The following is a 14,363-nucleotide window of genomic DNA, read 5'->3' on the forward strand; positions in this document are numbered from 1 at the left end:
CCTTCCCTCGGCTCCCAGCTTGTGCTCCGCGCCAGACTCGGCCCCGCCGTCCGGCTGCCCGCTCGCTGCGGCTCGTCACCTCCCGGGTCCCAGCCTTCACGGGCCGGGGCCGCCGCCGCCGCCGCAGGACGGGGAGGCGGGCCATGGCGTCCTGCGTGGGGAGCCGGACCCTGAGCAAAGATGATGTGAACTACAAGATGCATTTCCGGATGATCAACGAGCAGCAAGTGGAGGACATCACCATCGACTTCTTCTACCGGCCTCACACCATCACCCTGCTCAGCTTCACCATCGTCAGCCTCATGTACTTCGCCTTCACCCGGTGAGGCGGGCCGAACCGCGCGGAGGGAGCGCCCTTGGGCGAAGGGAAGGGGCCGGCGGGAGGCGGTGGTGAGGAGCATGGGCCAGTGTAGCTCTGCGTGAGGAATCCGGCTGGCTGTTCCACGTACACCCTCGCAGACCCTCCACCCGTCAGTTCCTCCACCGGCCCGGTGTCTCACTGCACACGCAGCTAGTTCTGCCCTACAGCTCCTCTGGACTGGCGTTGGCCCTACCCTCCAACCCCCACCCTCACCCCCCACCCTATACGACCCCCTCCTGTACAGCGCTTTGGGCCATATCAGGCGTACTCGCGAGTCACCTAGAGCGATCCCCATCTCTCCTATCGCACCGAGCATCCTCCCCGCACACATCACGACACGGCCCCTTCCTCTCCAGCCCCCGTCCCTACCCAGCACACCGCATGAATCATCTCCTATGCACCACTTTCAGCACATACCGCTACATGGCTGAAAGCACACCGGTCCACAGCGTCTCCACGTACCATACACGGGCCCAGGGCACAACCTGGATCCCTTCCCTTGGATCGCCTCCAGTTTTCAGCACTACGGGCCATGCACAAAATGCACATGTGAGTTGCACTACACAGCCTTTCCCATGCAGCACCTCCTGTAAGTGTGGCACACAGACCATCTAGCATAACCCTTCCCCCAGCCTGAAACAGGACTATCTATATACCACAACACAAATGATGTAGACACCTATCAAAGCTGACCTTTCCCCTTCCAGCGCAGCCAGTACCTGTCACCTGTTGTGCACATTGCTATACAAACACCAGCCCACTGCGTATCACACAGTGCACACTCTGCCTGGTTCATCATCTAACACATATGCTGAAATGAGATATCGTCAAGCAATTGTAGCAGTGTCTGGTGCATAGTAAATACTGTGGAAGTGATACCTAAAACACATAAACCTCAATATAGCACAACTCTCCTTTCTCCCTAAACACACACACACATCCCCATACGGTCAAAGCTCTTCTAATATATACTTGTGCATAGGAACTACCCAGCCCAACTCTTGATACCTACATCATATAACTGTCCCTCAACTGAACATATGGCCCCTCACCCCCAAGCAAGGGAACCATTCTATCCCTTGTTCATAATGACATGCGCACGGTGGGTCCTACTTACAAGGACTTGTATTTTCTGAATGAACCTCTTTAAAGAAAGGAAAGGCATGCCTATCACGCTGCTATGTTTTAAAAGATCAACCCAGGAAAGTGTAGTTTTGGAGCCAGATTGTTGGCTTCAGAAGTGTCTGTGTGTCCTTAGTTGAGTTACTTAACCTTTCTCTGATCCACATTTGTAAATTGGGGATAAAATATGTACTTACCTCATACAGGTTTATGGGTATTAAGTGAATATGTGTGAATGCACTTAAGAGTATCTCCTACACGATGCGCAATTAATGTCAATTACTTCTCTTAGTATTTTTGTCTGACAATCAATGGTTCTCAGTCCAAGTCAGCAGACAATGTGCAGAGGTATATTGAGTGGTCACAAGCATTGGAACTTCTGGTGTTTTGTGGGTGGGGATTAAGGATGCTAGATGTGTTATGACGCATGGGACAGCAGTGTACAGCAAAGAATGAATTGTCCCCTATATAAATGCATGTGTCTGCATGTACACATACAAGATAAACACACATGCACACATGTTAAGTGCCAGTGGTGCCTCCATTAAGAATCACTGAAATTTTTCACATTTTCATAAAACTAATAATATTCTTCCACATCACACGTGTTTCTTACTTCCAGAATCCAGTTGACTCTTCATTCCTATTTTGTGTTCATCTATTTGCATAAATCTACCTATAAGGAATACATAACAATAATTACTCTTAATGATTACTCTTAATGATTGAGGGATACAGTTGCTATTATTGTAAAGTCTTCTGCTAATGCTATGCAGTGTGTTAAGACCAGATATTTCCATAGTATCCAACCAAGAACTTATTTCTAGCCTTGGAGAATACTCATTCTTGTCCCTAATTATGGTTCCCTTCAAATACTTCATTCGTCATGTCATCTGATTTACCACTTAATAGTAATGTGGCCACTTAGTTTTGCTAAGCCACAGTTTACTTATTTATATGTAAAATGAAAATATCTAATAGTACTCCATAGGATTGTCTAGCATGAGGGTTTAATTCATTTTTTTAGGTAATCTGTGTTTAGCTCAGTTCATGACAAATAGTTAAGTGCTTAGTAAACATTATCTATTACTATTACATCATTTCATTGTATGCTAATGCCTTCTAGATTATATTTCTCATTGAATGAGGATGAAGTATGCTCTATTATTGACAAAAGGGATGAAGGCATTGGAATAGTGGACGTTGCTTTGCTTGGATAACATACATGCCTGTTTATTATTAGCTTTGGTTTAACTCATCTCCTGTGTGGATTGGCAATGATGTAATTAGTGCGGGAGTTTCTTTGGAAATAAGAAAAGTAGTTACGGTATTTTATTCTAAATGAGAAGCAAGAATGAGCAGTTTGTTTCCACCTTTTATCTTTTTTTTTAAATAATTTTTTTTTTCAACGTTTATTTATTTTTTTGGAGACAGAGAGAGACAGAGCATGAACGGGGGAGGGGCAGAGAGAGAGGGAGACACAGAATCGGAAACAGGCTCCAGGCTCCGAGCCATCAGCCCAGAGCCTGACACGGGGCTCGAACTCACGGACCGCGAGATCGTGACCTGGCTGAAGTCGGACGCTTAACCGACTGCGCCACCCAGGCGCCCCCACCTTTTATCTTTAATGTTACTCTAGGCCCCCTAAGAATAGATCTTTCTTCCTTTTTTCTAATACAGAAAGTCGCAGTCTTCTGTAACTTCCCCTTTACAGCATATTCTGCCAAAGCAGTCGATAAATTGCAGCAGAGAATATGAATTTCGACAGCTTGTCAAAAGTAATGGAAAAGGCATAATCTAAACCTCAGGCTATATGGTCTTTTCCAAAAATCCTCATCATTTTATTTCTTTGAATAGTTTCATAAAGAGAAGTCGTATATTGAGGAACTCATTAATAACCAGTTTCACCTTATATAAAATTATAAGCACCATTAATGTAGTTGGTACTTATTATCTCTTATTCATTTTTTGTATGATTTGTGATCCTTTAAAGTGGGACCTTACAGTGATCGCTCTTTCTCCATAAAGATTGAAAGTAATGACTTAAATGAAAATTATTCATTCTGTGCTCTTTTGTAATGATTGTCTCCAGTACCTTGTACTTATTTTACAACAGGATTTTAGTTGGATGACTGTTCACTGCAATTCTTTCAGTAAAACTTTCAAAATATGCCTTAACGTTTGTTTTTCAAAGACTAGTGATCTAGAATACTTTCAGGGTGCCATAGCAGCAGTCGGCGAGAAACAGTACTGGGTCACGTCACATGCTGTAGAGACACAGCAAGAATTTAGGGTCGTGAAGAATTAGATACCATGCACAGAAGTCGGAGACAGGGTTGGATTTGTCAAGTAGTTCTTTTGTTAAATAGCAACTAGGTCAACTCACTCTTAAATCGTAGCGTTTAAATCTCCTGTCTCTTTCACTGTCATTAAAAATGAAGCCGGGTACCATTGAATCATTCTCCCTAACCTCATTTTGCCACATTTTAGGATAAGTATTTTTATAAGATAAATGCTTTGGCACGTATTTTGGAAGTTTGTTCAGCCACAATGGGGTCAGGAGAACCTTTGCCTTGAGCTCAGAGTATAATTGCTAAGGTGCCTCATATTTGCTCTGCTTTCAGAGATTGGCGAACTTGGAAATAGTGAATGGCTTTAGGTTCAAAAACCCAAACGTTAGATTTGAAAACACCCAAGTCTACTAACACGTTCATAGCAGCCCACCCCCTCCTTAAGAGGCACTTGGCAATGAAACAGTGGCATCCACCTGCCCAGGAGCTCTCGTCCGACAACCATGTCCCTTACGCAGAGGAGATTGCCCTCCTACAGCTTGCTGTACCTAAGCGCTTCGCTGTCCGTCTGTGCTAGCTTTCTCCTTGATAGGAGGCTGAGGACGCAGGTGAGGGCAGGGAAGTGGACAGACGTTTGATTTATTTATTCTTATTTGCTTGTTAATAATGGTTTTTACCTTATTTCCCTTCGGTGGATTTGGAAGAACTATAGTTCTGCCTTCTTTGTCAGCTTCCCTCATGGATATCTGCCAGCCTTCCCTGTTCTTTCCCTTTTAGACCATATAAATCCCATTAGAAAACATCTCCTGATACTGCTGACTCAGTTGTCTTAGTTCTGTTTCCTTTATGTACATCATGTTCTTTCTCTCTCATTAACGGAAGGCCTGGATGTCCTTGTTCCCTGACACCAGTTCTATGAAGTGATGGTCCACAGGGCTGTGTGCTGGGGTTCAACCAACCCTGAGGTCACCAACCACTGTTGGGTGGTGCCCTCTGAAGAGGTTCACTTAACAGTGATCTTAATATTTCTCTTTTCCACTTCCTATTTGGATTTTATTTTGTGATGGATTTAAGTAAGCATCTTCTATATCCTCTCTTATATTTATGTCTAGTGTTTTAGGTCCCCAATAAGATTACAAGGTCCTTGGAGGGGAAGATGTATCCTATATTTCTTTGGGGTCTTCTGTAGGAAATAGGTTCCTGGGTGACTTCAGATGTTCATTTGGTTTTGATGCTGCCTTACCTCAGAGAGATTCCATGCCTAGGGATTGCTACGTGGTATTTAGCATTTGAGCTGTAATTCTGTTACCAAGTATAATACAGTTAGTCTTGTGATATAATCCCTGTAGCCTCAGATTTCTCTAGTGAAGTTAGCAGGTTTTCAGCCTCCCTGAATTCAGAAACCAGACATTGTCCAGTCAGCCAGGACTGCTTCCTGAGCCTTTGGCCCTGGCATCCTGTTTAATTCAGTTCAACAATTCAGTAGTCCAGGTCTCCGCTCACCTGGAGTACACCTAGTTTATCTTCACCAGGTCTCACAGGGCCTTCACCCCTTTCAGAGCTGTGTTCCCTCCCAGGCCCAGGCCGTGGCTCGGCAATCCTCTTATCCTTCGGGATAGTATGCTCCCAGACCTTTACTCCATCTCCCTCCCACTCAGCCTCCACACTGCTGCCTTCATGACCTTCTAAGACAAAGGGGAGACCCGATCTGTCCCCTGCTTACTGTCTGTCACTACATCCCCCTCACCTGTAGGAAATGCTGGCTGGACTCAGGCCTTCCATCACGAAGTATCCCTGCCTCTCCAGCCTTGCCTCCCCTACAACACCACACAGGGCACACGGCAGGCCTGGATGGCTCACCGGCCCCACAGCCAGTGCCAGGCTGGCAGCTCTTTCCCAGGGGAGAGCGCCTCCCGGCACCTCCTGCCTGCCCATGGCGTCCTGAGCTCCTTCCTGAGCACCTTTCTTGATTGTTTCAGGAAGCACAGGGAAGACATGTTTATATACTTCCAAATACCTTTTATTATTGTGTGTCTCTTATTGGTGTTGTAATAGTTGTTACTGCATCAGTTTCTTGAGCCCAAATATCTTAATCACCCCAAGATACACACCCGGAAAATGCTAAATGAATAAAAATGCAAGAAGTCATTTATCCAATAAGATCTTAAAAATCACTCTTCTCCTTTACTTATCTAAGTTATAATTCTTGACAAGGACTGTAACTTACTGTAAAATGAAATGAATATAGTCTTTAAAGGTAATACCAAAGCTAGTTAACCTCGATCCACCATGTAACCGAGGACTAAGTTCTCCATCGGGAGAGAGGATCCTTAACAGTGACCAACCTTATAAACATGACCCTACCTGTGTGTCTCAATTTCAAGGACTCCTATTAGAGGGAAGGGAAGGAGAAGATGTGGGGAGGGAGGACAACCCACTTAGCAGCCTTAGGAGTCGTGATAAAGGGTTCCTGTCTGCCCGGCCCCGGGGAGGAAGCCTTGTCTAGATGGTCTGTGAGTATGTGGAGTTTGTTTCGCTTTCCTGAAGTCTTCCTCGCCCACTGCCTATGGTCAGACATTAAACTGACACAATCTGAGTCCAAAACTTTTCTGAGTGCAAACTTTTTTTAAGTTCAGAGCTTGTCTTAAACCTTTCCTGCTTTTAGGACATTCTCTCCTCTCTGGGTAGAAACAGCATTCTGCAGAAGGAGTTGAGGTGTTTGAATATTTGGCCCTTCAGCACTGGGACAGTAAAGTCACTGTTAGTGGACTCTATGGCCTCAGGCTGTGCTTCACTCCTTCGTGACTTGAGTCGCTGGCCCCACTCAGCCATAGCGTCTCTTTCATTCTGGCACCCACCATATTGAGAATGCCTGCCGTGTGCTAAAGCATTGTGCTGGGCATGGGAGGTACCTCAGAGGAATGAGATGGGACCTGTGCCCACTGGCGCTTAAATTACAATTTTATTATAATCTGCCCATTCAGTAGTTTTACTGTATGTGGTTGGGGCTACCCCCCTCCCCACACTTCTGGAGCACCTCCTAAATTTGGCAGAGAGAAAAGGACTTTGTCCCCCCTCCCCAGCTTGTCTGTTTGTATCATTTTGGTAAATGTAGCAATCTTGACCTAGAGCCAGCATTCCAGAAGCCCTGGCTCCTACTTCCACTCTGCCTCCTATTTGTGTGTAACTGTGGGCAAGATAAAGAAAGAGCTTTATCTTCTTCATCCTTCGAGTAAAGATCATACTTCCCCACAAAACTGTGAAGCAGTTAAAAGAAAATGCCAGCTGAGGAAGTTCTTTGGAAAGTTCAGAGCACCAGAGATTGAGACATTTGTCATTGATGGCTGCAGTAGACCTTGGGAAGAAGTCAGGGCTGTGGTCAAGGTTGTCAGGGCAGGGAGAGTTGACGGGGCAGGGGTTGGGGGTGCTGGGCAATGCCTTCATTCATGCATTCAGTTCTTTCTGTGCACCCACCTCTTGTAAGGGGCTGTTCTAGGTGCGGTGGGAACACCCTTTCCACTCTCCAGAAGCTGCTTGTGAGGCTGAGCTCAGATGGGGCTCACATTCCTCCTGAAGATCACCTGCTTACACTCCAATCATTGGTCACAGAAGTCTGATCTTCCTGTACTGTACATTTTCAGTTTATCTAACAACCCTGCTGTCTGTCTTTGCTATGCTTTTTTCCCCCTCACTAGATATAAGGCTGCCAACTTTCAGACCCCACTGCTACTTTTTTTCAGATTTAATCAGCCTTGTTTTTTTCCCTCCTGAAACAACTAAGCCATCCCTTTGATCCTTTCTAATATAGCTGCTCAAAATTTACAAAATTGCAGTTTCATTTTATAAGTGTTTATTTATTTACTTTGAGAGAGACTGAGAGAGAGAGAGAGAGAGAGCGAGCGCGGGAGGAGCAGAGAAAGAGAATCCCAAGCAGGCTCTGTACTGTCAGCGCAGAGCCTGGTGCTGGGCTTGAACTCACCAACCATGAGATCATGACCTGAGCTGAAACCAAGTCAGACTCTTAACCTACTGAGCCAGGTGGGCACCCTGGTTTTATATCCTTAGTTGTTACTGATCTTAAGTTTTTATGAATTTCATGTTGATGTATATTTTCAAGCATTCTGACTAGCAAGTAATTTCAAGTAGAGACTGATTTTCTGGTTTGCTGTAGCCATTTGTTTAGGTAAAATTTTAATTACCTTTTTTTTTTTGGTAAAGAATAATGGATATTGGGGCGCCTGGGTGGCTTAGTCGGTTGAGCGTCCGACTTCAGCCAGGTCACGATCTCGCGGTATGTGAGTTCGAGCCCCACATCGGGCTCTGTGCTGACTGCTCAGAGCCTGGAGCCTGTTTCCGATTCTGTGTCTCCCTCTCTCTGACCCTCCCCCGTTCATGCTCTGTCTCTCTCTGTCTCAAAAATAAATAAACGTTAAAAAAAATAATAAAAAAAAAAGAATAATGGATACACATTGCTTGAAATCCATTAACCAGAGTATGTGGAGAAAAGTCTCCCTCCCTCCTTTTTTCTTCTTGGAGGAAACAGTGTTGCCATTTCTTGGGTAGATTTCTGAGACCTGCAGCTATCTGTACAAGTTGCAAGTTACATGCACATACACGTGCCCCCTTTTTTGAACAGAGAATATTTGCTTCCTAAACTCACTGTTCTACAACTTGCTTTATTTATCTCATGATGTCTCTTATTCTGTAGTTGTTAACTTACAGGAAGCTTCTTCAGTCTTTTTTTGGTTGCCCAGTATTTCATTATGAGATGGGACCATAATTGATTTTATCAGTTCCCTTTCAGTGGACACTTATTTAGCTTGTTTCCATTCTTTTGCTAATGCAAATAATGCCACAGTGAACAACCTTGTACATATGTCATTTTTGCATAAATGAAGGTATAGCTGTGGGATAAATTCTCATTCATGGAGTTGCTGAGTCACAGGGTATGTGCATTTATAAAGTTAATATGTTGCCAAATTGCCCTACTTTAAAGTGGTTTCAATCTATACTACTACTGGCAATGTGAGAGAGACTTCCTGTTTATCCTCTCCAACTCAGTCATTCAATTTTTACCTTTGTTCATAGGTTCATGGAGAATGGTCTCTCGCGGTTGTTTTAGTTTGTCCACCTCTTAACCATGAGTGAGACTCAGCATCTTTTCACTTGCCTGAGAGCCACTGGATTTCTCACTCTGAACTGTCTCTTCATATCCTTTGCCCATTTTTCTATTTGTTTTTCTTTGTCCATTTGTTGTTCTTTCTGTTAATTGATTTGGGGAGGAGTGCTTTGTGTATTAGGGAAGTTAACTCTTTGCCTTGATAGAAGTCCTAAGTTTATCATTTTTCCTTTGTTGATTCTCTGTTGTGCAGATTGACCGGTTTTTTTCCTTTATGATTTCTGGGTTGTGTCATATTTTAGAAGGGTCTTCCCTGCTCTGAGATGGTTGTGTTTTGGTTTTGGTTTTTTAATTTGCCCATTGTTTCTTCCAGAACTTTTTTCCATTCTTGTTTGTTTTTAGTTTTTTTATTCTATGAATGTCCAGAGTATATTTTGGTATAAAGTATGAATTACAATTCACCTTTTCCCACGCAACAGTTATTTATTTCAGCCTTGCTTTTATTTTATCTGGAACTTACAAACGTTATGTCCTGTCAAACTCTCTTCTACCATCCCGCTACATCTAACATGAATCAGATTGATTTAGGATGACAGATAATTTTTTTAGGAGGCAATTTGGCATTGTCTTCAGAGTCTAAAAGACCTGGTTTCAAATGCAAACTCTGTATCTTCTTATCTGTGTAGCCTTGGGCAAATTAAAATTACATAACCTTTCTGAGCCTTTGTTACGTCATTTGTAAAATATGGTTGATAGTACTCCATTTTGCAGAGGGGGGGGGTGACAATTAGCAATAATGTTTAGAAACTGCCTGTTCAGTGCCTGGCACACAGTAAATACTTGATAAACAGGAGCTGTTATTATGGTCGTTATTGTTGCCAATATCAGTAGTGTGATGTTGGTCTGAATGAAAACATTGTGTCCCCCCCAATCCCTGTATGTATTCATTCTTCAGGACAAGCTGGTGTTCCTGGAAATTGGATATGGGGCTTCCCTGCCTAGGCCGAAAGGCATTGCAAATACCCTAGTAATAATTGGGCTAGCATTTTTTAAGGCCATACTCATAACTTCTGGGCAGATGTTAAATTGTTAGGGTGTACTTTAAAATAAGATTGCGCCTTGCTGCAAGAGAAAATCTGTCTGATTGTGTAGTTTGGTTTTATAAGCAGATCTGTGAAGTTAACAGTTAAGCATTGTTTGTCCAACATTAACATGAGTGCTGTTTGGCCAGATGATGGTTTAAGAAATGGAATCTGTATGATCTCTTACCTCAGAGCCTTATGTTCAGTCCTCTCATGAATCTGGAAATCACTTAATTGGGTGCCTGAACAGAAGTTCATAGTAATTCATTATTGTTTTATTTTATACTTCTCATGTATCCCAATGCTCTCGATTTTTTTTGTATGTTAACTTGATTTTCTTATAAAGTTTTTATCTTCTTTTTTTAGTAATGTTTAATCTTTGTCTTTTGAAAGCTCTTTCGCTGCAGTCCTTCCACTGATAAACTCAGCCTTCAAAAATCAGTTTTAAATGTATTGCTTGTAGTCTTATTATGTCTAAGTATCTCCTTCTGTTCTGTTTTCTTATTTTCTGTCTACTCATCCTGCATCTTTTTAAACTGAAACCCTGGACTTTCCTCTCTCAAGCTTCTTAATAATGATCAACAATTCACAAAATCTTTCTGTCTTATACTTCTGTTTTCCCTCTTTTGTTGGTTTCTCTTGAACCCCAAATATGTTACTAGACTCTCCTTTTTTTTTTTAAATGCAAACAGTGAGAACCTTAATTTTTTTTTCTGCCATCAGATTTCCCAAAGGGAATTTTACTTGGTTTTATACAATAGATTTTCTTCCTAATAAATAATCAGTCCACAAATATCAAAGGTTTACCATGTGCCAGCCTTTGAGGATACAATGAGAGAATAATCCCCGAGTTTACTTTCTATATTGAAGACAGACAACATATCAACCAACAAGTGGAATCATTTCAGTTACTAGGGTTATGGAGGAGATAAACACAGCAAAAGATTAGAAATGACCAAGCGCAGAGGGAAGAAACTCATTCCCTTTCTTCATAGTTCTTTTGCTTCTGGTCTGACTTTAAGTCTTATATTCTGTTTTTAATGATTTTTCTTTTAATAAGTATTATTTTCTGGTGTTTTCTTATTGCCCAACATTTTCGCCCTTTTTGTTCATCCCTTAGGTAGTCAACTGCCTGTTTTTAAGAATTGATACATAATCTTGTTGCATTATGTTTTCTTCTTTATAATGTTATGCTTTCTTTCTGACTTCTAAAAGATTTCTTTGCACAGTCTATATCATAAAGGTCATCTTTAGTGATTCTTGAAATCAAAAAGCATTTACCTTTTGACATCCTGGGCATTAAAAAAAAAAAAAAAAGAACAGTGATTCTCAAATGTTTGTCCGAAGAGAATGTATGTTGGTGTGCAAGGTTGCCAATGGCATTTTTTGTAAGAACTGGACTTTATTATAAGATGGTATTATTTTAGGAATTGATAGTGAATGCTAAGTAGTATTTGTAATGACTTTGCTCAGCAAAATGAAGTTAACAATCCCAATCATGTCGTCTGTTTAGATCTGAAAATGAATACTCAGTGTTTTCTTTTCTGCTTTCAGGGATGACTCTGTCCCAGAAGACAACATCTGGAGGGGTATCCTTTCTGTTGTTTTCTTCTTTCTTATCATCAGTGTGTTAGCTTTTCCCAATGGTAAGTGACGTATTTCTCCTGTGCATGGTATCCTTTTGGTGTTTTTGAGATGCATGCCACCTAAAAGGTGAAACTGGAAAGTGGAGTAAAAACTTAATCTGTGGTGGTTAGGGCACAGGCCCTGGAGGCAAACTGCCCCTTCTGCCAGTTGCTAGAAGTGGTCCTGGGTAAGTCCCCTAGCATTTTCACCGTGCTTGAGTTTCTCTTTTGTACGTTGGAAATAACAGGTAGGTACTGTTGAAAGGGTTAAATAAATAAACTAATACATGTTATATTCTCTGAGTAGTGACTGACCAATCGTAAGCTCTTAATAAGTGTCCGCTGTTGTTCTTGTTGCTATTTTTGCTGTATCAGCTGAGTCATAAAAATACACAATTATTATTTAGTCCTTTTTGCTAATGACAGGGTCAGTGCTGTGATGAGTATTACTTAAATAACGTGTTGTTCCAGATGATCTTTTTATCACAGTAAACTTTGCTGATCATGCATTTGAGATACGAATTTTCATCATCAGATGAAAAAAAAAGACCATTATTACAGTGAATTTTATCTCCCATCATGATTATAGAGTGAGGCAAAGTCTGTTAAAAAAAAAAAAATCTGCCATACTCAGGATTCATCCCTTTCCTCTGAATTGTCCCTTGCTTTACTTTTTCTTATTTCTCTTTTGTACCTTCTCCCTGGAATATGCTTACTTATTTTCTGTAACCATTTATAAATGCTTCCTTTTTGTAGCCTATTTCTTTTACACTTTAGATATTTTGAAATTGTTCAGTCTTACCTATGAATTATGCTCCATGGGCCGTACTCAAACATCATACTTTAGGGTGTGTTTCTTCTCTATCCTCCTGTCTCTTCAGTAGATGTAATGTATAATATAAGAAGCTCATTGTGAATGTTACTCATTGCTGCTTGGAAATGTACCATGGTAATTACGTTCTAATGCCAATTCCAAAATATGTGTGTTGGGGGATAGTAGCAGGCCTGGGGCGGGGGGAGGTGTTCCCCCATCAGTAAGCAATTTTCAGACACCAGCTGGTTGCCCTACAGTTCAACTCAGTTCTGACACTGTCTACCCAGAATTAACATCAGTTCCCACAGGTTAAGGGCTCAAGCTTAAGACTGTCCCCATGTCAGATGCCAATTGCAAGTCCAGAGTGTCACCTGTGCTTCTGACCGAATGGTTATAAATCAGAGGTTCCCATGACCCCTCCTTGGGTTCAGTTAATTTGCTAGAGTGGCTCACAGGATTCAAGAAATAAGTTTACTCGCTAGATTACAGTACCAGTTTATTACAAAGGGTATTTATCAACAGCCAAATAAAGAGATGCATAGGATAAGACATGGGGGAAGGGGCAAGGAGCTTCCATGCCCTCTCTCTGTGTACCACTTTTCTGGCATCAGAAAAGTGTTCACCAACCCAGAAGCTCCCCAGACCCCACCTTTTGGATTTTTATGGAGGCCTAATTTACATAGGCATAATTGATCCAATCATTGGCCATTGGGGATCCAACTCAATCTCTAGCCTCTCACCCTTCCCTGGAGGTCTGGGGGTGGGACTGAAAGTTCCAACCCTCTAATCACACGGTTGGCTGTACTGGCAACCAGCCCCATCTTTAGGTGCTTTTGAGTTCTCATTAACACAGCAAAAAACATGCATTACCCTCATCACTTAGAAGATACCAATGGTTTTAGGAGATCTGTGCCAGAAAAGGACACAAAGACCAAATATATATTTCTTATAAATCACAGTATTACACATGGCAAGGCCTTCAGTCTTTTCAAGATCGTGGCAATAGTGTTTCGTTCTGTATGTTTGCTTAATCTTACATAACACTACGTGGTTTTTGCTGATAACATAATCCAACCAGTAAAACCATGACTGAATTCTTAAGAGAATGAGTTGTTTTAGATAACTAAGTTATTTGACAGCTGAGTTTAACTCTCCAACCACTCACGCTTCTAGATTAAATTTTATTTTTAGTGGAAGCCTTTCAAGATGTGAAAGCCTGCTGTCTCAGTCAGTGCAGGCTGCTATAACAGAATGGCCTAGACTGGATGGCTTAAACAACACAAGATTCATCTTGTGGCAGAATTCCCCTCCAGCTGTAAACCTGTGAAACCAAGCACATGCTTACAGAATATAGCAGTGGGACAAGCTCTTTTCTTCCAAAAGGGAGAAATAGGAAGGAAGGAAGGGTGACAAGTCCCAAGCAAGTTCCAAATCAGGAAGGCAAACTCTGTGAGATTTTAAAGCTCAAGAATCATCAATCCTGGGAGCACCTGACTGGTTCAGGTTGGTGGAGCGTGTGACTCTTGATCTTGGTGTTGCGAGTTCTAGTCCCATGTTGGGAGTAGAGTTTTCTTAAAAAAAAAAAAAAAAAGAAGAAGAAGAAGAAGAATCAATCCTTTTTGGATCAGTGCTCTGCCTTCCAGACCTACTGGGGTAATAATAGTCTGCTTCCATAGCTCTGCCCAGCAAGGAGTCTAGCCTGCCCCCATGGGTCTGCTGGGTGTTTATCTTGCCTTTAGAAACCAAGGTGGAGGGGCGCCTGGATGGCGCAGTCGGTTAAGCGTCCGACTTCAGCCAGGTCATGATCTCGCGGTCTGTGAGTTCAAGCCCTGCGTCAGGCTCTGGGCTGGTGGCTCGGAGCCTGGAGCCTGTTTCCAATTCTGTGTCTCCCTCTCTCTCTGACCCTCCCCCGTTCATGCTCTGTCTCTCTCTGTCCCAAAAATAAATAA

The 14,363-nt window shown here is 42.3% G+C and overlaps 1 protein-coding gene across 1 annotated transcript in view; it reads left to right on the forward strand.

Moving 5' to 3' along the window:
* Positions 1 to 15: 15 nt before the first annotated feature.
* Positions 16 to 14,363, forward strand: part of PTDSS1 (phosphatidylserine synthase 1) — a 65,837-nt gene continuing 51,489 nt past the window's right edge. The window contains exons 1-3 of the mRNA XM_040494868.1: positions 16 to 322; positions 11,530 to 11,625; positions 11,733 to 11,788. Of these exons, the coding sequence (XP_040350802.1) occupies positions 144 to 322; positions 11,530 to 11,625; positions 11,733 to 11,788 (331 nt within the window). The 5' untranslated portion in view covers positions 16 to 143. The remainder of the gene's footprint in view (positions 323 to 11,529; positions 11,626 to 11,732; positions 11,789 to 14,363) is intronic.

Source organism: Herpailurus yagouaroundi, unplaced genomic scaffold (assembly GCF_014898765.1).
Source record: "Herpailurus yagouaroundi ecotype Mexico unplaced genomic scaffold, PumYag 186, whole genome shotgun sequence".
Lineage (NCBI taxonomy): Eukaryota > Metazoa > Chordata > Mammalia > Carnivora > Felidae > Herpailurus > Herpailurus yagouaroundi.